This window comes from Octopus bimaculoides, chromosome 6 (assembly GCF_001194135.2).
Source record: "Octopus bimaculoides isolate UCB-OBI-ISO-001 chromosome 6, ASM119413v2, whole genome shotgun sequence".
Taxonomy (NCBI): Eukaryota; Metazoa; Mollusca; class Cephalopoda; order Octopoda; family Octopodidae; genus Octopus; species Octopus bimaculoides.
Genome location: NC_068986.1, coordinates 11,219,756 through 11,244,693, shown reverse-complemented (window position 1 = coordinate 11,244,693; position 24,938 = coordinate 11,219,756). Strand labels below are relative to the sequence as shown.

Here is a 24,938-nt window from a genome sequence, read left to right as displayed (position 1 = left end):
GCCACTGGTTTTAATTGATTAATATCAATTTCTACCCTCATTATTTAATATATCATCATCATCATTTAACATCCGCTTTCCATGCTGGCATGGGTTGGACGGTTTGACTGGGGACTAGTGAGCCAGATGGCTGCACCAGGCTCCAATCTGATCTGGCAGAGTTTCTACAGCTGGATGCCCTTCCTAACGCCAACTACTCCAAGAGTATAGTGCGTGCTTTTACATGCCACCGGCACGAGGGGCAGTCAAGCGGTACTAGCAACAGCCACACTCAAATGGTGTTTTCCACATACCACCGGCACAAGTGCCTGTAAGGCGACACTGGTAACGATCACGCTCGAATGGTACTTTTTATGTGCCATATATATATATATATATATCCATAGCCATCCAACAGACTTTTTTCAGTTTCTCTACCAAATCCATTCACAGGGAAGTATTGCTCTTCACTGTACATATGACCTCAGATCTTGTACAGAATTATGGCATTATGCTTGTATTCGTTTCAGTCATTTTGACTGCGGCCATGCTGGAGCACCACCTTTAGTCGAACAAATCGAGCCCAGGACTTATTCTTTTTGTTAGCCTAGTACTTATCCTATTGATTTCTTTTGCCGAACTGCTAAGTCACAGGGACATAAACACACCAACATCGGTTGTCAAGCAATGGTGGGGAGCAAACACAAACACACACACACACACGCACACATATATATATATGATGGGCTTCTTTCAGTTTCCATCTACCAAATCCACTCGTAAGGCAAGTAATTTTTATTTTGTTCGTTTAGTGTTAAGCAATCTCCCCTTAAATAGCTACAGAAGGATTTGGATCTAGACAACGCTTGTGATGAGGCATTTATGTAGCGTAATGCCCTTAATAGAACTAACAGTATACTGGAACTCGTTAATCTGTTGTACATATTTTCCTGTCTAGTTAGACTCATTCGGAGACATTGTACTGTCGTTGATGAAATACAAAATAGCTACCTGCTGCCTGTTCATTACCAAATAATCCCTGTAATCTTTTTGTGTTTGGTATGTCACCATCAAAAGATTTATCTTAATATATACTAAGAGCAAGTCTGCCTGGCAAATTGCATCCCTCTCCTGGCTATTAAACCATACAAGCTAGGAAGAGTTAGATAGGGGGGATAACTCAACTGCAATTCAAAACTGGACGCTGCTCATCTCTTGCACCTAATAGTTACATGTATAAAGGCACATCATCTCTTGTACCTAATATCAATACTATAAGTATATGGGCAACTTTTTTCAAGAAGTGGGACACTTGAGACATGGTTTAACATCAAGCAGGCTTCACTACTAAAAAATTTCAAGGAATTTTTCATATGGAAATGCCTTTCAGGAAGTCCCACAGGCCTTCAGTTGCCCATGACTTTTTTAATATATTTAATCATTTTACTCTTGCATGTGTGTGTGTGGTTGGCTCTGGATTATAATAGAAGACAGTTGCCCAAGGTACCATGCAATGGAACTGAACCCGAAACCACATGATTGGTAATCAGACTTCTGAACCGCACAGTCATTGATGAGGTTGCAGATGACAAGAAAAGGTCTTTGACAAATCTAACTGATTGAATGATTGATTGAACAATTAATCAAACAGATGATTAATTAATTGGTTAAATGGTTAACCAATTGACAAATAAAGAAGTGAAATAGAACCAGTGTGTGTGTGTTTATTATTAGCATAATGACCCTCTCAAGATACAACAGTAACTATATATATATGTGTGTAAGGCATAATATGTCGTATGTGTTTGTAAATTGTTATAATTGTCCTTTTAGTAAATAAATAAATTGACATAATATAATGTCTATAAGTTATTGAATACCACCTATTAATCCTCTCCACTTTCTTATTGCTATATATATATATAAAATGATGATATATAATTTTAATTTTACAGACAGCTACAAGAGTTGGATAAAGAGCTGGTGAAATTGAAAAATCACAAGAATCAAATACAAGAGAAAGTAAGTAAAGCTATCTTTTCCATTAGTAAGTTATTTACCATTTTGATTCCATGGTGCAAACCAGTGTGTAATCTATAAAATTACATTTTAATTCTGTAAATTATCTTCTTCAATTCTATTTAGTAAGCAAACAAAAAAAAAAATCAAATTGGTTGGATCTTTTATGGTACAAAACACTTTGATTTGTAAATTCTACAACTGTGTATGATTCTGATTTTTGGGGCATTCAAATTAGGGGCCTGAGCTGAATTGGAAGATTTCATTAAATTTGGCACCACATTTAACCTCTACTGTCTCAAGAATGAGACATTTTCTACTTCTGAAATGTCATTCATGCAATCTACTCCAAGAACACATTACAATTAAATAATAATGAAAGATTCTGGATGTTCAATTTGTTTTCCAGGAGAAAGTGAGAAAAATAATTTTGAAATGTAAGGTTTTTGAGGATTTTGTCTCCATGCAAAACAGGTTCAGATATTTCAGAGAATAACATTCCAAATGTAGATACATACATGTACTATACTACCAAAATTCAGAATTATTAATTATTAAGGCCCAAGATTGAAATCCACATACACAAACGATTTCTGTTAGAAAAAATTTCAAGCAATCTGAAAGGCTCCACTTTTCAAGTCTGGTTCCATTTCAGCTGGAATGCTTCATTAGTCTTAATGAATAATGAATCACCTGTACACAGGAGATTCGTTATACAAGGCCTGATCAAAAAGTATCAGGACTAGGGCTAGAAAAAGAAAACTATAACGCATAGAAATTCGACATTTAATCTCCTTCGAAGTAGACCCCTTCTGAAGCCACACATTTTATCCAATGTCATTTCGATTGATGGAAGCATTTCTGAAACTCCTTTTAAGGGATAGTGAGCAGCTCCCTTGTCACATTCTCTTGAGTTTCTTTGATGTCTTAAAATCTAGTTAGGGTCTTCTACTGCAAAGACTGAGCCTTGGTTTCTCAGTCATGGCCATAGACCGAGAAAATGGTCACCGGCTATGACCCTTTTCAAAAAGTTTCCCTCTTCCTTGACACAAGGAGATCCTGCACAGCTGAATCCTTTTTTTCTTTTTGAGATGACCACACTCTACACACTTTACTTCCAAGCACTGCTACAAACAATAAAAGTGAGTGAGAAGAACATTATAACAGTGCGCATGCACAACAGAGTCCAAGGTGCATCTGTGCCAAGCAGCCTCACTGCTTATTTTAGCTCCATTACCATGGTAAGGTAGTGGGTAGCGATTTTCTTCACTACTTCACTACGAGTCCCGGGCTCAGCTGGCTCCGGCTGACAGTATCCGATATGGGCCCCTATCCAGGGTTACAGAAAGGAGACAACCTTCAAAGAAATCCGCAGTGGAGCCCCGTAGGCGGTTTAGTGTTCGACTTGACACTCTTCCAGCAGCTCCTGCAACCAAGCTGGTGCCAAACGCAATGCTCTGCACTCCTTTGGACTACGTCAGCATGATGATTGGGCTATCCAGGATTTTCATACATCTAGCCCAGGCCTGCGCAAAACTGGAGAGGACATGAAATGTAAAAACCAGACTGGATTAGTTTATGCACAACTCCATTGTCTCCCGAGACGAAAGGATGCCAAAAACCATGGTAACAGTTCCAATACTTTTTTTTTTTTTTATCAGACCTTGTATAGTTAATAAGACAGGTACGAAAATCAGCAGAGTCGTCAATAGTTGTGTTCTTGCAATCTTTGCGGCCAAGACATTGAATTGCTGCCCAGGAAATTAATTGTAGAATCAACATATGTTAATTCCGCCGGAGGTTAACTTTGCCTTTCGTCTTTTCGGGGTCGATAAATTAAGTACCAATTGCGTACTGGGATCAATCTAATTGACTCCCCCACCCCACCAAAAATTAAGTTTCAGTGTTGAATCCAAGTTGTCTTCCTCTGTACATAGAGGAGACAGCAGCAAACAACATGGATGTAATCTCAACAGAGATACTGAACTCAAGAGGCTCACTCACTGCTTCACTCACTTGGTACAGTCTCTACATTACCAATCTCTGTGCACTTACCTTTACACTGTTATTCTTTCTGAAGTACCTTCTTACATTATCAATCTCTCTGCAGTACCTTCTGAAATGTGAACCATTTAAAAAGTAAGAAGATAATGGCTCTTCATGATTTATTTTCTTTATTACGTTTCACTTTTTACTTTTATCTGCTTTCAGTTGGACTTAAGACGCAAACAGTTCCATGTTTTAATATCTGCTATTCATGACCTAGAGGGCATTCTTGAAGGTAAATATCTGCTGCCATTCACCAATCGAGGGTACTGACTTCTTAAAATTCTTCTTAATAATGAATAGCTCTAGCGCCTAAGGATTGACTAAATTATGCAGAATGGTAGAAGGATTCGGTATAGTTGTTCTCCATCAAATAGACAAATTTATATTTGGTAGAATTAGCATTTTCTTCTTCTGCTTTCTATTTCTTTAAAAACGTCCAACAAATATGAAAGGATACTGGAGTCAACATCCTTCAGCTGATGCTGGAGAAATGTTTTTAATGATATGTCTGTAGAAAATAGAGTTGAAAATATTTGGGCAATCTTTATATTTCCAGAAGAAATAAAACAGAGACATTAAGAACACTGTCTCACAGTATAAGACGACTATGTCGCAGTAAATAAAAATTAGTTTTGTGATTAAATCATGAAATTGAAATCTTCAATAACAAAAATTTGAAAACCAATTCTGATAAAAGTATATTAAAATTGGAATTTATAAGAATTTTCTAGACAATGTAGACTTTAACAATTGCTTACTTTTAGTAAAAGTTATTCCATACAAATTAATAAGCAGCTTTCTTTATTATAGTAAATAGAGGGAATGGCCAGATTAGCTTCTGATATTTATGTTTTCAATTCAAAATTTTGCTGACACAAAATTAACCCCTTATTCTTCAAAGATCAATAAGGTCAATTGAAATCATCATCACGATTATTATTATCGGTAAGGCAGAGAACTGGCAGAATCATTAGCATGCCAGGCAAAATGCTTCATGGCATTCCATCTGTCTTAACATTCTGAGTTCAAATTTTGCCAAGATCAACTTTGCCTTTCATCCTTTCAGGGTCGATAAGATATGTACCAGTGAAACACGGGGTTGATGTAATCGACTAGTTCCCCCGCCAAAAAAAAAAAATTCAGGCCTTGTGTCTTTAGTAGAAAGGATTATTATTATTATCATTATTGTTCAGTAGTTTTATTTTTATAACATGCTTTCACTTCACTACCGAGTGCAGCTCTGTGCGCCTTGGGTATGTGCTGTGGTTTGCTGAGGTGCTCTTATGGTTACTGTATTGAAAGTGTTTTGCGTAGGATGTGTGCTGTGCCCAGTAGTGCAATTTTCTGTATGTTATATATATATTTGTAAGTCCTGGTGTTTTTGTTATGTATTTGTCTGAATAATTTTTTATTATACCTAAGGCACCTACTATAATAGGAATTGTTTCTGTTTTTAGATTCCACATTCGAGTTACCTCTATTTCCAGGTCTTTGTATTTTGAAAGTTTTTCCATTTCTTTTAGAGAGACGTTGTCATCTGCTGGTATTGATACATCAATTAGAAAGCATTTTTTTCTTCATGATCTTTGACAACTATATCTGGTCTATTTGCCTTAATTTCTCAATCTGTGTGTATTGGCATATCCCAGAGTATGGTTGCTTTCTCGTTTTCTGTGACCTTTTCTGGCGTGTTTATACCATCTTTTTTCTGTTGTTATTCCATAGTGTTGGCATAGCTTTATTATTGTTATTATTATTGGTGGTATGGTCTCATTGGTGACTGGGTCTTAGTTTCAGTTGTACACCTAGCTGATAATATCTAATCTCAAGGCATTTCCTTGCAATTTCATGTCTTTGAATGCAACCAGAATAAGCCCAGGGTGAAGACTCTGCATGGTTTCACAACCAGCTAGAAATGGCAGTTAAGTCTCCCTCAGATTATACTTTACTATCTTAAGAAGGAGAGATGTATTGAATAACGCAATCCTTCTTAATCTAGGGTAAAGAAGCAGCAAAGTGCTTTGTTCATTAGAAGTATAATGCTGGAATGAAGGAAAACAAATATTGCAATGATGAGATGTCAGCTGCTTCAACAAACCAATTTTCCTCTCCATATTCTGAGTATATCCATGTCCACATCCACCAGATTAAGTACTCAGTTTCTCTTTACAGGTTAACCATATTAGTGAAGGCACTTGATTTAGTGGTTAAAATATTCAATTCACAATCATAAGGCCATGAGTTCAATTCCTGGCAGTGCATTGTGTCCTTGAGCGAGACACTCTTTCATGTTGCTCCAGTCCACTCAGCTGGCCAAAATGAGTTGTACCTGTATTTCAAAGGGCCCAGCCTTGTCATATTCTGTGTCATGCTGAATCTCCATGAGAACCACGTTGATTTCACAAGCAATATGTTCCGTTGACCGAATCAACTGGAACTCTTGTTGTAACCCACAGAGATCCAGTTTCGGGGCGTTTTTTAAACTATATTATTTTGGTTTGACCAGTGGCCCTTAACTCTTTCATTACTGTATTTATTTTGAGATGCTCTGTGTTTCTTTCAATTACTTTAAATATAACAAAGAATTTAGTAAAATAACTTAGTTATCATTCAGCTAGTGTTAGGAACATAAATTCTGACTAAGGTTTGGTGGAAGATTTTAATTCAAAACTTATGAAAACAAGACATTTTGTACTTAGAGCCAGAGCTGGTTTCAGCCGGGTTGGTATCAAAAGGGTTAAGAATTGTTTCTCTATTATATATATTTAACCCTTTTCTTACCATATTTCTGTTGAGATGTTCTGTGTTTCTTTCAATTAATTTTAAATATAACAAAGAATTTAGTAAAATAACTTAGTTACCATTCAGCTAGTGTTAGGAACATAAATTGTGACTTAAGGTTTGGAGGAAGATTTTAGTTCAAAACTTATGAAAACAAGACATTTGTACTTAGAGCCAGAACCGGTTTCAGCCGAGTTGGTAACAAAAGGGTTAACCTTTTGGTGGCATTGTCAGCTCACAAAAAGCAGGAAATCTCAAGCAATTACTGGGTGTTCAGACAAGTCATGATCTTACTTAGAAATAAAATAATCCAGGTTTTTATTTTGTATTTATATTTCAAACACAGTTTTGAAAAAATCTTTGTTGGAATTAGAATATAAGTTAAACACTGTGTTAAGAGAGGGGGCAGAAACCCAAAGGAGGCCATGCCAAGATCCGAGATGATTTTGTTGCATTTTCGGTGCAGACATGGTTGTAAGGTTCAGAAGTTTGCTTCTCAAACATGAGATCTAGAGTTCGGTTCCACTGTGCAGCACCTTGGGCAAGTCTCCTCAACTATGGCCCCGGACATAGAAAGCCTTGTGAGTGGAGCCAGAAGACAGAAGCTGAAAGAAGCCTGTACACGTGCATGTCATCATCGTCATTTAACGTCCGCTTTCTATGCTGGCATGGGTTGGACAGTTTGACTAGAACTGGTATGCCAGAGAGGTGCACCAGACTTCTGTGTCTGTTTTGGCATGGTTTTTACGGCTGGATGCCCTTCCTAACGCCAACCACTCCACAGAGTGGACTGAGTGCACTTTATGTGTGTGTATAGAATCGTTGTCGTTTCAACAACCACTTTTCTACGCTCGCGTGGGTCAGATTTGTGTGTTTTATGTTTACGTGTCCCCCTTGTCACGTGATAGTTGTAAGCGAGTGTCACAATCGTACAAGTAGGGTCATTTGTTTCCTATCTTCCATAAAAATATGTCTGCCTGCAGAGAAGATATTACCTTACACGGAAACAGGTGAGGGTCTGACTGTAGAATATCTACCTCTGCAAATTTCAGGCAACCCAAAAAAGCATGGAAAAATGGGTGTTAAAGGCAATATTCCCATAATTTCTTGAAAAATTAAAAATAAGAAAGAGCACTAATTCACACCAAGATGTGAAAAGGGGCAGATGCTGGATAAGATAAAATACGAAAATATGGATAATAACCATTACAGTATTAACTTGTTTGATTATTCTAATCAAACAGCATTTGATGAAAGGAGGCACCAAGCTACAAAAAGCTGCGTCTCAGTGAGGCTTGCTTAACACCGATTGTATTTTTAGTGACAGGGAGATAACTCTGTCTGACTCGAATGTTTAGTCCAACGTCTCCCATTTCAAATGATCTCGTATGATGCAACTCCCGCCATCACCTTCTGTACCTCCTAATGTATTGATGTAATTTGTGTTTAATCCGGACATGGTATATTTTACCTCATTCCTTTCTGTAGGAGAGCATCGGTTCAGAAGATCAAAAACTTCTATTTTTTGCTGTGCATCCAACTAATGCACCCTATTTGATAATCCCTCACTTGTCTTTTGTTTTGTGTATCATTTTGAACCATATATTTGTATGTATGTATATGTGTGTGTGTGTGTATATATATATATATATATATATATATATATACACACACACACATAACTGTGGTAGAGCTTAGATTGAAATGCAAAGATAACCATTTATTCACCTGAATCAAAATAGCTCAGCAAGTAGGTCAAAGGTCAGATTAAACATGCACAAACATTAATAAACCATGATTGTTTGTTTGAAAGAGTTTAAAAAAATAAAAACCTTCACTTGCTATGTCTCTATATTTTTATTTTCAATAAAGATTGAGATATTTTTATCTGACGAGGTCAGATTGCAGTTGAAAGACCTGGAGAAATTTAACAAATATTGTTATCAGCAGAAAAGAATAACTCTGTCTTCGTTTGCATAGAAGTGCTAATAATAATAATAATATTAATTTCGCATTTTGGCACAAGGCCGGCAATTTCAGGAGCATGGCTAAGTCGATTATATTGAATCCGGTGTCCAACTCGTACTTAATTTATTGGCGCCTAAAAGAATGAAAGGTAGAGCTAACCATGTCTGTATTTGAGCTCGAAACATAACCTGAAGAAATCTGCTGAGGATTTTGGCCAGCTCACCACCTTCATAATATTAATAATAGTCCTTTCTTCTGTAGGCACAAGGTCTGAAATTTGTGGGAAGGGGCTAGATAATTACATTGACCCCAGTGCGTAACTGGTACTTATTTCATCAACCCCAAATGGATAAATGGCAAAGTTGACCTTGGTGAGGTTTGAACCCAGAACGTATGAAATGTCAATAAGCAGTTTTGCCCAGTATGCTACTGATTCTGCCACTACATCTTCTTAATAATAATTCTGCCAGTTTTCTTAACTTTTAATGATCAAGTTGATTCTCCACGTGTCTGTGTGTAATCCTGCATCTTACCATTTAAAACCAGTTTTACATGTTGGCATGAGTCAGATAAGTGTAGAGTATGGTAGGTTGCCAGTTATCTTAATCCTGTTTCATCTGGGAAGCCTTACATCCCAACTTTAAACACAGCCAACTTCCACTGTCAGAACAGAAATAGCAACCAAATCTCCCTCAAATCACACCCTTTCTGCCTCTATAGAAGTAGAAAGGCAGATAAACCTAAGTAGGCTTAATGCTTATATTCACAAGATACAGAATAAAGAAAGGAGTTATGTCTTATGCTGACAACTATTTCAAGAGAATCACGACTTGTGCTGTAACTATGTTTATACATAATAAAAAACCATGATGTCCTGGGCCTATGAAGTAAGACAAGTTCTAAGGATTCCACCCTCATCCAAAGAATATGGCTAAAGATGTATTTCATTGCAGTGTTTACAAATATGAAAAAACAACATTCGAGCGTGGTCGTTGCCAGTGCCACCTGACTGGCTCCCATGCAGGTAGCACGTAAAAAACACCTTTTGAGCATGGTCGTTGCCAGAACTACCTGATTGGCCCTCGTGCCGGTGGCATAGTAAAAGCACTCACTACACTCTCTGAGTGGTTGGCATTAGGAAGGGCATTTTTGCCAGATCAGATTGAGCCTGGTGCAGCCATCTGGCTCACCAGTTCTCAGTCAAACCGTCCAACCCATGCCAGCAAGGAAAGTGGACGTTAAACGACGACAATGAAAGGTTCAAAGTGGATAGAGTGCTGGTGGTGGTGAGGACAAAAGTAGAGGGGGAAAAAGGGAATCCTTGGGAGAGGGGTAGGGTAACTAAAGAAGAATCAGTACTATGAAAACCAGAGGAGAGGAAGATTAGGCATATTATAAGGGCAGGTGAAAAGAAGGTGGTCTGCCTTGCAGGGAAGCAGTAAGTGGTAATAAAAATTTTAGGTAATGAGAAAAGGTCCTTGTAGAACTTGTGCTGTTATATGAAAATTACTTTAGAGAAGTGAATTAATGGGAAGAGCTTGTTATGGTGTAATAAATATATCAACTCACAGCAACCCAAGCTATGTAGGGAGTTCCACTACAAACTGGGGATCAGGACAGATTATAGAGTGGTTTGTGGTGGACATCCCTCCATTGTAAATAGGTAAGCATGTAGATTGTGTTGCTATATAACACCACAACAAGCTCTTCCCTTAATTCGTTTCTCTGATGTAATTTTCATAAGTTTTACAAAGACCTTTTCTCATTGCCTAAAATCTTCCCTGTGAGGCAGACTGCCAGGTTTTCACTTGCTCTTATAATAAACCTAATCTTCCTTTTCTCTGGTTTTCATCAATTGAGGTCTTGGTTGGATTTTAAGTATCTGACCTGTCTGAGCAAATTCAGTTCTTATCTATCCTACTCTTATGCCAGCCAGCTCTCCAATAACTTTAGACACACATACACAGAAGAGGAAAGAAGGAAGGAATGTTCATGTACTGTTGTATTGTATTGACTGTAGGAAGGTTTATTTTTCTATCTCAAATCTGTGTTTGATATTATTTATATTAAAAAGGGCAACTGTTTAATTTAAAATTAACACACACACACACATGTAATTTTTCTTTTTCAGATGATGAAAAGAAAGAAGACATGGAGACTAATTAATTCTTTAAAGATTTCCTGTTACCTGTTCAAGTCTTTTTTTTTAATGTCTGCTTTTATATTGAAATAAACATTAAATGAAATTTTTATTATACATTCTACTTTGTTACATTGAAATGTTTGATCAGCACCAGGATATAAAACTGTTAATGACTTACAGTTGTGGTAGTTTTAGTGTTTATTCCCTCCAGGTTAGAATTTTCCACAGCACAGCACCTGACTGGTGTAACAGATCTACAGGGCATTCAGGCTAAATTTGGCAGTTTGCATTATAAGCAAAAGAAAACACAATATCTCATCCAAGAATAACAAAACTAAATTATGTCTGGAAGAGAACGGTTTACTCAAAGTAGCTGCCCACAGCTGACACCATGGCCTCAAGATGGCTCTGGAATGTAGTGCATGCATTCGTCATTGTGTCTCTGGGAAGATCTTCAAACCCCTCCTTGATCTCGGCCACCAGCTTAACGATTAGTGTCTTTCTCAACTGCACCCCACATATAGTAATCCATGGGATTACGATCGGAGGGGGGGGGGGAATTAGACAGCCAGAAATTGGGTCTGGTGAAGTTGTAGAAATTCTCCAATAACCACTTCTGACTTTTTCTGGAAGTATGGCAAGGAACCAAATCCTGCTACCACACATACGGACTTCCAGCAGCAGCTTCACATAGCCATCTGAACTGAGCCTAAGGCCCTGTTCAAGTCTTGGGGTAGCATGTCATCATTAACTGGAGACACACCCAAAGACCATCACAGTCTGGGGAAACTTGGTCTTCATAATTTCCATGTCATGTCTTACAGTCTTTGCAGTGTTCACAAATCCTCACTTTTTTCTTTCATTGAACAACAGCCATAATATCAGCATTTTGACACCCTGCATGAATTATCATGATACAAGTAACTCTTTTCCAATACTTAGATGGCTTCCAGTCTACCATGTCAACTAACGCTTTTTAATCTTAATGCTCTCCAACGCTGTTGACTGTTCCTGAAAAATAAGGAGACATTAAAAAAAAAATGGTTAAATTTAGCCCAAACGTCTTTCATCAAAAGTGAAAATGAAAGATTATATAACTAGTGCTTTATGCTTTAAATTCACAGCATTTTCTATCATATTAAAGTATTAATGATAAACTCCTGTGGTATAAAAATAATTTGTCATGCTATTGAAAGGGGAAAGTGTCTGTACGATAGAGAGAGAGAATTAAAATTGTTAATCAAGACAAAAATATGCTAAGAATATATTACACAAGCCAGAATTAGAAAACAGGTTAGAAGAAAAAAAACATGACCGGAGAGAATAGACAGGATTTCCTGGAGATTAATCAAAGAATTCTGAAAGAAATGACATGATATTATTAATGAGTAAAGAGATGTTTTATGGCTGACAATGGACCATGGAATGCTCATGTGGTACTGCCAGTATATAGGAAAATGCCTAAATACTGAAAAATATCTATATAAAATAGGCACAGAATGTGGCTGTGTGGTAAAAAGCTTGCTTCCCAATCACATAGTTCTGGGTTCAGTCCCACATCATGGCATCTTAGGCAAGCCTTGGGCCAACAAAAACCTTGTGAGTGGAACTGGTAGATGGAAACTGAAAGAAGCTCATTGTATGTATATAGATGTGTGTGTGTGTGTCTTTGTCCTCCACCACCACTTGACAACTGGTGTTGTGTTTATTTCCCCCGTAACTTAGTGATTCAGCAAAAGAAACTGATAGAGTAAGTACCAGGCTTTAAAAAAAGAGAGCAAGTACTGGGGTCAATTTATTCAACTAAAAATTTTTCAAGGCACTGTTCCAGCATGGCCACCATTTCCTAACTGAATCAAATAAAAAGTAAAGAATGAATTTTTTTCTTTTTTTTTATATAATTTTGGTTTTCGTCAGTTTTTCTATTCCCCTGCCTGTTGGCAGCAAGTTTTAGATCTCCATTCGACCCCAAACACATACACTGTTGACACAACTGGTTAATGCTGATAATTAAATATTCAACCATAACGAAAGTTTTTCTTGTTAGCTTAGCAGACTAGAGCAAAGTAGAGTAATACGTGTTGCCAAGGAGCACAGCACAAAAGTGTTATCTTTTGTTTGTTTCAGTAGTTAGACTGTGGCCATGCTGGGGCACCACCTTGAAGAATTTTTAGTCAGATCAATCAATCCCAGTACTTGTTTTTTTAAAGCCTGGTACTTGTTCTTTTGGGTCCTTTTGCCAAACCACTCAGTTACAGGAACATAAACGCACCAACACTGGTTGTCAAGTAGTGGTAGGGGACAGACAGACATAAATATATATATATATATATATATACACACACACACACATACAGATGCTGGGCTTCTTTCAGTTTCCATCTACTAAATCCATTTACAGGGCTTTGGTTGGCCTGAGGCTATAGTAGAAGACGCTTGCGCAAGGTGTCACACAGTATGATTGAACCTGGAACCATGTGGTTGGGAAGCAAACTTCTTACCACAAAGCCATGCCTATTAGGGAGAAAATAGTTTTGTCACATGACCAAGTTGTTATAGTAACCCTGTACATTAAAGCAACAAAGCAAAGTACCTCATAGCAGCCAAATGAAGTACAAATAGTTCTTCATTTGTTTGTTTTGTCATTAAATCAAATTTCTGCTGTGGTGTATCTCTGTATTTAAGAAAGAGCAAACAAAATAAGACATTAAATCTCAAGATTCTACCATTTTTTGGTCAACTCACTGCGACTTTATTTTAAATAATTATTAAAAAAAAAGGCAGGCAACTATTCAACTGGACAAAAACGTAAGTGTTGCTGTCCAGCAAAAGAATTAAAATTAATATAAATTAAACAAAATAAATATAATTTTGTTTTTTTATTTAAGTGGAATAATTAGACAGTGAGGTGAAAATAGTCCTGTTTTCATTTTGTTTTTTGATCAGAACAGAATTAGAAAAGTCCTATCACAGTTTGACATGCAAAAAGGTCAAGGTTTAGGGTTTTCTTTTCTTTGGGACTTTGACTTTTAGCAAATGGATTATTTATTGAAATTATTGTTCAAGAGAGTAGGATCCCAAATACTGTGCCAAAAAAAAAATTTTTTTTTTTTTTTTTCCATTTCCATGGAAGTCTTATTTTTTTTATTTTTAAATTTAATTTGCTTGACAATAACACTGCAAGAGATTTTCTTTTATGTTATCCAAGCATTTTGGGGTCAGTTAATTTAAACTGGCATGCTTAAAGAAGTGTCAGCCCTATATCCGTCGCAATAGCTTGTAGCTTCTTCACTGTGGGTTCTTAGATGTTTCTTTAAATCCCCAGACTGTACAAAAGCTCTATCACACGCATTACACTTATACGGTCGGTATTTCGTATGACTTCTCATATGGACGGTTAAAGAGCTAGATTCAGAAAATGTCTTCAAGCAAAATTTGCAGTTGTAAGGTTTTTCCCCTGTATGAATTCTCATATGTTTTTTCAAGTCGCTCGACTGTACAAATGCCTTGGGGCACAGGCTACATTTGTAAGGTCTTTCCCCAGTATGGCTTCGCTGGTGGATCTTCAATGAACCAGACTCAGTAAAAGCTTTCTGGCAAATCTCACATTTATAGGGGCGATCGCCAGTGTGATATCTCATATGCTTGTTCAAGTCGCTGGGACGCATATAGACTTTATCACAAAAATCACAGTTATACGGTTTACCTCCAAGATGGGTCTTTGTATGAACAGCAAGATTAGACAGTTGTGAAAACGTTTTCTCACAGTATTCACAGGAATATGGTTTAGTGTAATCAGAATTAACAGAGTTGCAAGCAACTTCTTGGTGATACATAAGATGTGCAGACAGATTGTTTTCTGTAGGGAACTTCTCGTCACACATCTTACACGAATAGATTTGAGTCTCTGACTCGTTAAACTGAGGCAAACCTGTGGTTTCTGTTAAAGAAGTCCTTGAAATAATCTTAGTGTGTCCAATATGAGAAGACTCATTGACTGGCATTGAATTTTGCACCTGTTGCAAACCTAAATATTCGTTGAGTGTATATTGGTCATTAATTCTGTGTGTCTTTTTGTGCTTGTTAAGATCACTTGATTGAATAAAAGCCCTCGTACAGATAGGACACACATAAGGCCTCTCACCAGTATGACGGCGTAAATGTACATTTAATGTTCCAGATTCAGTAAACTTTCTATCACAATAACTACATGCAAATGGTTTCTCCCCTGTATGTGTACGGATGTGTTTTAGGAGATCCCCAGTCCTAAAGAATGTTTTAGGACAGAAGTCACATGTAAACGGCTTTTTTTCTATGTGAGTCTTTGTATGCACCGCAAGGTTACCAAGATGAGCAAAGGACTTGTCACAATAATCACATTTGTGTATTTTATTTTCACTGTGAATATGACTGTGTGCATCAAGCTGTGTCAATGTTTTAAACTTTTGGTTGCAGTATATACATTGAAATGCTGGTTCATTTAAATGTAATTTAGAATGATGCGATAATGAACTGGACTCCGAGAAGTCTCTATCACAGTAGCAGCACTTGTACGGCTTCTCACCTGTATGAATACGAGTGTGCTTCTTCAAGTCACTCGACTGAATGAAAGCTTTTGTGCAGTATGTACATTTAAATGGCCTGTCTCCGGTATGAGTGCGTGTGTGCACAGTAAGAGTCCCAGATTCTGTAAATGCTTTGTCACAGAAGGTGCACTTAAAAGGCTTAACCCCTGTATGAGACCGTTCATGTTTAGTCAGGTCCCCTAACTTAAGAAACCCTTTTGAACAGTAATTGCATCGGTAAGGTCTGCAACTGACATGAAGCAGGTGATGTGATCGCAACTGACTCTTCAGGTTAAACTCTTCATGACAAAAATCACATCTGATAGTCTTCTCTAGTTTTTGGTCAGACTCTTTCATTGCACCTTCAGTCTCTTGATTATGCTCAATTTTGGCCCCTACATCACTGGAATCAGCCTCATTTCTGCAATGAGGAGTTTTCTTCCTTTTTTTAGATTTCTGAGACTTTTTAGTTGGCATCGGTGCAAAGATTTCTAACACAACACACTTGAATACAGCTGCTTCTTTTCACAGCCAGTCTTCTTTCTCCCTTCAAAATAAATTAGTTTCAAAAATTAAGTATTGCACATATGAAGAGAAAAATAAAAACTTAAAATTTCAAATCTATGTAGATAGAGAGAGAGAGAGAGAAATAAACAACAAAATTACGTTTTGCAAAATAAACAACAAAAACATTTACTTATTAAAGCAAACAAAATGTTATGATTTTTTTTCTTTTTAACTAAATCCTTGTGTTGAGCCTCAGTGAAATGCTACAGAGGTCTTGGGTTGGTTAATGCTACCATCTCTGACAACAATGCCTATTCAATTTCTCTAGGCCTTAAATAAATGTCGTCTGACTCAATTTAACTTGTCTGGAAATGGTGTCACTGAACCAAGGAACCTGTAGTTAATGATAGGAAGGAGAGACAGTTCTGAAAAACCATATTGCTGGAAACACTGTCATTCCCAAGTAGATCAGCAGAACCCAAAAATGGCAAACTGACACAGAACTGAGATCTGTGGATGGCTGTTCACTCAAACAATATCAGTATGAAGAACACCTCAAGCCCTTCTTTTGCCAGGTCCACCTTGGACAACCCCACCACCCTCTCTTCTTACATGTGAATAATCATGTACCTCCTCTACAGCCAGAGACTTGTTCTGTTCTGGCCCCTTCTCTCAAATTTTAACTCCTTGTACCCTAGCATAAAACGACCTCTCTCAAGGTCTGTGGTCTTGCAAGCTGCACATGGAGACCTCACTAGTGCTTGTGGCACAAAACTAGCACAAGCACCTAGTGTTTGCCAAAATCAAACAACTGGAGCATGACGACGCAGTCCTTGGGCCCATCAGGTCCTGTCAAACCATCCAACCCATGCCTGCATGGAACACGGACATTCAATGATGAATGGCGTTCTAGTTTCTTAACATCATAGTGACCACAAAGATATCTTTTGATAATCGAGGTAGAAATGAATTAAACACAAACCACAGAAAATAGCAAGAAATGCAAAATCCTAAACTGCTTCTAGAAGCAGTGGTGATGTCAGCAGACTCTATAACTGTGTGTGTGTCATTGTATACAAGTGATGCTGAGATTAATTATTCAGTATAGCTAGGGTAAGTCTAATGACAGAGTCTGTTCTTCTCCAAGTTATAAACACAGAAGGAATTGAACTTGAAACTATAAGCTCAAAATCCATCAAACAGCAATCAGTCTGGTTACAAGGAACTATTTCACTATGGGTTAGCTATTCACACCTAAATAAACTGACTCATTGAAGGTTAAATGTTTTGGTCTCAAACCTACCTGACTGGAATATGAAACTTGATCAAGTTATTGTTTTTACACTTACCAAGAACATTCTAGAGACACTGCTCTCAGAAGTCAAGTTGGTCCATCTACAACATTAATATAGGAAGGATTTTGTGAAAACAACAAAACTGTAGCCTTGCACTGAATTACTTAAATGGTAACTTCTCAGACAGTTGCGTATCAATTTAGGCAAGAATCTACAAATGAAAAGACAAAATAGTATTAATTTCAAAGTAGCTTAAGTTTAGGGTTATCTGGGTGGAAGCTAAGCAGTTGTCCTGAGGCCAGAGACCTGTTCCAAATTCTTGAAATTGGACAGAAACTACCAAAAGCACCCAAGGACCAGGGGGTGGTATTCATCCTGGCAAAGGGTCAATCAAGTCTAGCACCCAAAAACAGGAATCATTCCTCATACAGACTTCCACACAGTTTCCATATACCAAAAATTTATTTAAAATAAGTGCAGTTGTGGTTGTGTGGATATGAAGTTTGTCCTGTAACCACATGGTTTCAGGCTCTATCCCATTGCATAGTATCTTGGGCAAGCATCTTCTACTACAGGTTCTCAAATTGATGTTGGTGTTTTCAAATCAAAACTGGACCTCTTCCTGTCGAGAGTCCCAGATGAACCTACCTCACAGCAAGAGGTGCAAATGAGAGTGCCACCTATTAGAGGAGGCTCTCAGTAATAACAGTGTAGCAAAATAGCAGTGCAACATCTCTGAGCTGAAACTACAAAACAAATATATGTGTGTATGTATATGAATATTTACATTCCAAATATTTTTGCATGGCATTGTCTGTGCAAAATGGTGATGACCTGTTAACACTCTTTATAAATAATACACTGTGTGACTCTGCACTATTTGTGACAGGAGGAGCATCCAGCCAGAATATACTGCCTTGACAAGTCTTCATTCAACTCCCGCCAGTATGGAGAAGCTAACAAAACATATGGACTAACGAATTTACTAAATGATTAGGTCTTCAGTATCACTTTGATGAGAATCAAATCTAAACAAAATTGCAAGGGACCGTTGATTGTTTAGGTTTTGTATTTAATGTCCCTCGTTAACATTCAGACAGGAGATTTTTATTTCTTTGGGTCAGAACCCAAAACCAAATGGCTAGCAAGTAAGCTTCCTAACCACATAACCACACCTGCTGCTTGCAGTTGTTAAGAATTCTTCACAAGTTACCTATTTTACAATCAAGCAGATACAGACTAGCAAAAACTGAATGTCAGAACCAGAGTAGATCGATTCCTTAGTTAATAACCTATCAATTTCACTAGTTATGAGATGATTACCTCCACCTTAGCAAAGGCAGAGGCATTGTTTTCAGTTGTGTTTGTTTGTCCATGGACAAAATATCTCAAGAATCGCTGGACGGATTCGGATGAAACTTTCAGAGATGTTTGGCTTCATGACTGGCATGAACTGATTAGATTTTGGGATTGATCCGGTACCAGACAAGGATTCTGGATTATTTTTCCTGTTTTTTTACTTAATTTTTGAGAGCAGTCAAGTTCATTTTTAATATTCTCGTTATTTTTATTTTATTCCTGTTTCTGCTCAGTTTATATCTGTACACGAAGGAGTTGAGAAAATGGCCGAGTGCAAAAGAAATCAAATGATGGGCAAGCAGAAATGATGACTGAATTAGAGTGAACGTTGTACAATTGGTCGATACTTGTTGGGCAAAGAATTACCAATGTACAAGACACTGATGGCTGAGGGAAAACATTTCAAGGAAGCCATTGGAAGAAGTGGGTGAGGTAAGAACTCAAAATGGCCATCCTCACAAGGATCAGTTGTAAAGGTAGAGAATGTTACAGAGCAGACTTGTTCAACCCTTGGGGCAAAAAACGAAGAGATGATAATGGTGATAATTCACCAATGTATCAATGAGTTACTTTCCTAAGTTTATATTGAACCTCAAACAAATAGGACTCTATCAAGGACCAATGCTATTTGTTATCATATTGCTATCAAGCAGATGCAGGTGCGACTGTGTAGTAAGAAGTTTGCTTACAAACCATATGGTTGTGGGTTCAGTCCCGCTGTGTGGCACCTTGGGGGAAAATGTCTTTTACATAAGCCCCAGGCTGAGCAAAGCCTTGAGAGTGGATTTGGTCAAAAGAAAATGAAAGAAGCCCTTCATATAACGTGTGTGTGTGTATGTTTATGTCTCTTTATTTTGACAGCATATGATAGTTGTAAACAAGTGTCGCCATCATACAAGTGGTGTCATCCATTGCCAATATTCTGTAAAGACCATGCTTGGCCATGAGGCAAAGGTTGGCAACAGGAAAAGCATCCATTTATAGAAAATCTGCCTCAATAAATTCCATCCAACTTGTGCAAACATGGAAAAGTGGACATTATGATGATGATGGCAGCCATTTTCTTTTGCAACTTATATCAGAAAAGACCAAATATTTGAAGACTAATTTATTGGTGGCAACATGAGGCAAAAAATAAGCTTGATTCCTTTTGTGAGTGAGACAAGTTGACTAGAAAAAACACAGCTAAGCCTAAAATGCCTCTGCATAAAATCCCAAATAAAAATTTCTATAAATATCTTTTGAAAAAACCAATGATGATAAAGTGTAGATTGAAAAACGACTCTACAAGAGTTGTTTGAACAATCTGCCTAATATATTTTATAAGAGAGGGAAGGAGTGAGAGAAAGTCTAGTGATTTTAGGTATTTAGTTACATCCCTTTGGCCTTGAGTTCAAAAAATGATGCCGAAACTGACCTTGCTAGTTATTCTGTTGGATTCGTAAACAACTAGTAAAGTATTAGAGCACCGTAAATGAACATTAACAGTGTGGTAGTGGGTGGTACAGTTGGCAGAACATCAGGGTTCAAATCCCACAAACATGGAATTTGCTTTGTGGTTTATAAAATAGGAATCAAACAAGGTCGAGGGATAACTCAATTGACTACCTTTTATCTTTTATTCGTTTCAGCCATTGGACTGTGGCCATGCTGGGGCACTGCCCTGAAGGTTTTAGTAAAACGAATCAAGCCCAGTGCTTATTTTATCGGTCTATTTTGCCGAACTACTAAGTTACTGGGATGTAAACAAACTAACACTAGTTGTCAAATAATGAGAGGAGATAAACACAAACACACACACACATATATTCAATGGGCTTCAACACAGTTTCTGTCCACCGAATTTACTCAGAAGGCATTGACCAGCCCAGGGTTGTAGGAGAGGGAGACACTTGTTCAAAGTCTTACACAGTGGAACTCTACTTAAAACCACAAGGTCGCAAAGCAAGACTCTTGACCAAATAAATTAATTAAATACTATGCATACATAATACAGACACACAAATTGCTACACAAGGAAGTCTTTCTGAATGTGCAAACTTCATATGACATGAGGACCTTTATAGTAAATATAAATTGAACATACTGAATTGAATTTTACATTTAAAAACTAATCAAATTCATTTGGTGCAAGGAACCCTGGTTTCCATCACTCGTGTATAGTACTCATTCCCAATTTTTAACCACCAGAATAACTTAGAGACTTAGGAAAGGAAAGCTTTATATCACTCAGAGCGTATGAAACAAGGAGTAACTAAAAGCCTGAAAGCAAGCAAAGACGTTTAGGACAAACTTATGAAAATACTTGGGGCAGAAAAAGAGTTAATTTAACATTAAAATGTCCTGAAATGTGTTAGTAACACACCTATATTTAAAACATTCCACAATCGATATTCTAATACTTAGCATATTGTTTATTTTGTTTGTTTGTTTTTTTTTCCATTTATTACTAATAAACTGAAGAGTTAATTAAATTAAATTCTGGACGATCGAGTTAATATTTCGGAAAAGACTATAATCTTATAAACAACAATTTTGACATTTAAAGAACGGATTTAGTCGACAGATCAAACGACAATGAAATTTTCAAACAAAACAGGAAGGAGATTTTGATATCAAAGAAGCGAGAAGGATATTGGTAATTTGCAGCAAATTACAACGAAAGATGTTCCTAGAAGTTAATAAATGGTTTCTTGGGTTTTACAGATGAAAACAAAGATAGTGTTTTTTGACAAGTGACACTTTAGTGCACACGCTCCGTAGAACACATATTGAATACAGAGTGACAGAACGAAGAATTGGTAAGGAACAAAAATATAAAAACAAAAGTTTCTCCAGGAAGGGAAAAAGGCGACGTTCATGGAATGTGAAACGGTTTCTCCATACTGACGATGACGGGACAAGCTTGTGTGTGTGTGTGTGTGTCTGTGTGTATATTTCCCCCTACGTCTATAACTTATTAATTAATGTATTTTCTAATGACATCTGGAGGATATCTATTCTAATATCCACCATATTAATTTATCAGAATTTTCTATTTACAAATTATAAAGGGCGGAGGTGTAGAATACATACCCACGCTATATATAATATATATATATATATTTATATATACCCATACATACACACGGATGTGTGTGTATTCTTGTTGGAATAATTGTTTCCTGTATATGCCGCCTGTCTCAGACTTCGAAGTCATTTAACACTTCAATAGTTCTGGTTCCGTTACCCAGTGGTGGCCATCTCCACAAAATTAGCTTCAGGCCACTAGGATTGTCTCCTGTGAAAGGAAGGTACTCATCATCGATCGGGTAAATCCTAGATCTGCAGAGTTTGCTATTTAACCCTAGGTGGTCTTTTTCTCAAGGGCCGCTATCACACTACATTCCTATGCTGTACATTCTATCATTCCTGGTTTCATTCATGCGATTCCTGTTTAAGACCCCACACACACACTTTTCTAACCTATCCTCGCATTGTCCCTTCCAAAGTCGCCCTGACGGTGATAAAACAAATTATTATTATTATTATTACTATTATTACTGTTTACTAAATAGATTTTACTGTGAAAGTAAAAGTAACAAGACTTCAAATGTAAAACAAGGGAACGAAATTTACAAGACTGATACGAGTGGATTTAAACTGAAACGAGACCGCGACCCGGTTTCGATTCCAGGACGAAGCTAAATGTTATGACAATTCGACCTCAATTTTTTCTCCCAACAGAAATTAAAAACTGATCCTGATATCTAAAAAATACATATAAATAACAAAAACAAGATTGTATGTAAGTATGTGGTTGTGTGTATTATATAGATAGATAGATAGATAGATAGATAGATAGATAGATAGATAGATAGATAGATAGATAGATAGACAGATATATAGACAGACAGACAGATAGATAGTTAGTTAGATAGATAGATAGATGGATAGATAAATTGATGGATAGATAGATAGATAGATATGTATGTATTTATGAAGAGAAAAATTAGGTGCAGTTGAAAGACCAACGATCAGTGTTTTGCCGGATTTCAAAATACATTATAAACATTAGGCTTGGCCGTGTTTTTATGGGATATAACAATTTCCCAGTGTAATTAAAATATAATAATAATCATAATCAACATGGTGATTATATATATTTGTCAGTACAATGTTTCTAAACGTTATGGCAACTTGTGTCCCAAGTCCGTCTCCCTGGATTCACCGGCAAAGCTTGGTTGAAATTATTATACAAATGACAAAATCATGATGTGTGTATATGTATGTATATATATATATATATATGTGTGTGTGTGTGTATAGATCACCTATATATATATATACACGCACACATGTGTATGGATATATACAGATATACGTATACATATATATATATATACAACATATATACAATATACACAACATACAAATATATACAACAGACATATGTACGAGATCACAGCAAACATACAATAGACACATTCATCAGCATATATATATATATATATATATATATATATATATACACTGCATATCACACATGAACCACATTACAACGTACAATATATATACATAACATACATTATATACAATACATTGCTGTCACATATATATGTGTGTGTGTGTGTACATATATATATGTGTGTGTGTGTGCATAGACTGTCTACTAATGTTGGTAAAGGTTTTCGACTCGTGTCTGTTTTACATGACCAAGCAATGACAGAAAAAGAAACTGTTTGAACATGGTATGTTATTGTATCTCACATTGTATTTGGTGCTTGGGTCTCACCTTCCTTTCTCGCTCGGGTCTTCGTGTTTGTTTTGATTACGGATGTATTATGAGGATATATTTTCCTTTATTCTTCTTCGTCGTTCAGTCCCTTCCGTGAAGGGCGAACTGGAAATGTTGCTGCAAGACGAATAAAAGAGTTCAATGGTAGAAAGAGAGAGGCAAAGAGAGAGAGAAAGAGAGACAAACAGAGAGAGGGAGAGATAAAGGGAGATAGGAAGTGAGTGAGGAGGGAAACGTGATAGAGAGGGAGAAGAAAAAGGAAGGAGGGAGAAAAGAGAGGGAGAAAGGGAGAGCGCCAGCTAGAGAGAGAGGACGACAAAGAAAGGCAGAGGTAAAGAGGGAGGGAACAAGAGCGAGCGCCATCTGGAGAGAAGAGATAGTCTCCCCTCTGTCCGTCGTTCAATGGCTCAGAAATGATATCTATATATATATATATATATATAGATAGATAGATAGATAGATAGATATGTGTGTCTTAATATATACTTTTGTTATTTACACCACCTGTCCTCGTCTGTTGTTATTATTTGTATATTCTCCCATATATATATTAAGATAGATAGCTATGTAGAGTGAGGGAGAGCTAAAGCTGAGAGTAATATAAAATATATATAGACATATTGTTGAGGATATTTGTGCAGATATGTAAGAAATGGTTTGTTTTTATAAAGTTACCTGGTAATTGCTGGACAGTTGAGAAAGAGTTTAGTATAGAAGGGAAATACGATCTATCTATCTATCTATCTACCTCTCTATCTCTATTTGTGTGCGTGTGTAAAAGTTCTCTGCCCTTGATCACAGAGCGGGAGAGTTAACGAAATAAATATATATACATATATACATAGAGAGAAAACAGGTGGAGAAAGGGAAGGGTGAACCCACAATATAGAAAAGGAAATAGAGAAGTAAAGGGATTTGAGTCACAGAAGAGAGACAGAGATATGGTGATGGGTAAATGAATAGATATAAATATGTAAGGATAGATAGATAGATAGATAGATAGATAGATAGATAGATAGATAGATAGATAGATAGATAGGCAGGCAGATAGATAGATAGATAGATAGATAGATAGACGTGGGGAAATAGAGAAAGAGAATACTAATAATCAAAAAAAGAGGAGAGGAAAGAATGAGAGAAAGAGTTAAAAGATGAGTAGTGAAAGAATGGGAGAGTGAAGGGAGGAACAAATTAGAAAACTTGATATAAACGTCTGGAAGAATGATATTAAAGAGAGAGAGAGAGAGAGAGGAAGCAGTTCAATGAGAGAGAGGAAGGGAGTCGACGAGAAAGAGATGGATTGGATTATGGAAACGAAAGCACATAACAGAAATATATACGATAGAGAGATAATGGCACAGAGAGAGGCGACGGGGGAGAAAGACAAAGCAAGATGGAAGTATAGGAGATTGAAAATAGACAGATAGATAGATAGATAACATAGATAGATAGATAGATAGATAGATAGATAGATAGATAGATAGATAGATAGATAG

At 36.9% G+C, this 24,938-nt stretch overlaps 2 protein-coding genes across 4 annotated transcripts in view; one reads left to right on the top strand and one right to left on the bottom strand.

Annotated features, from left to right (window-relative positions):
* The window catches only part of LOC106870450 (THO complex subunit 7 homolog), a 99,037-nt gene extending 87,984 nt beyond the window's left edge, over window positions 1–11,053 (top strand). For both annotated transcript variants that reach the window (XM_014916549.2, XM_014916548.2), the window contains exons 6-8: window positions 1,935–2,001; window positions 4,210–4,279; window positions 10,928–11,053. In XM_014916549.2, coding sequence (XP_014772035.1) covers window positions 1,935–2,001; window positions 4,210–4,279; window positions 10,928–10,962 — 172 coding nt within the window. In that variant the 3' untranslated portion in view covers window positions 10,963–11,053. The remainder of the gene's footprint in view (window positions 1–1,934; window positions 2,002–4,209; window positions 4,280–10,927) is intronic.
* Window positions 11,054–13,803: 2,750 nt separating this feature from the next.
* Window positions 13,804–23,713, bottom strand: LOC106870445 (zinc finger protein 665). Of its 2 annotated transcripts, none has more exons than XM_014916539.2 (3): window positions 23,415–23,713; window positions 17,361–17,517; window positions 13,804–16,051 (listed from the first exon to the last, which is right to left on the bottom strand). In XM_014916539.2, the coding sequence occupies exon 3, from the start codon at window positions 15,979–15,981 to the stop codon at window positions 14,167–14,169; it is 1,815 nt and encodes a 604-aa protein (XP_014772025.1). In that variant the 5' UTR covers window positions 15,982–16,051; window positions 17,361–17,517; window positions 23,415–23,713; the 3' UTR covers window positions 13,804–14,166. The 2 variants fall into 2 exon arrangements, with proteins under 2 accessions (XP_014772025.1, XP_014772024.1); XM_014916538.2 differs by having other exon boundaries at window positions 23,440–23,713.
* Between the last annotated feature and the right edge of the window lie 1,225 nt (window positions 23,714–24,938).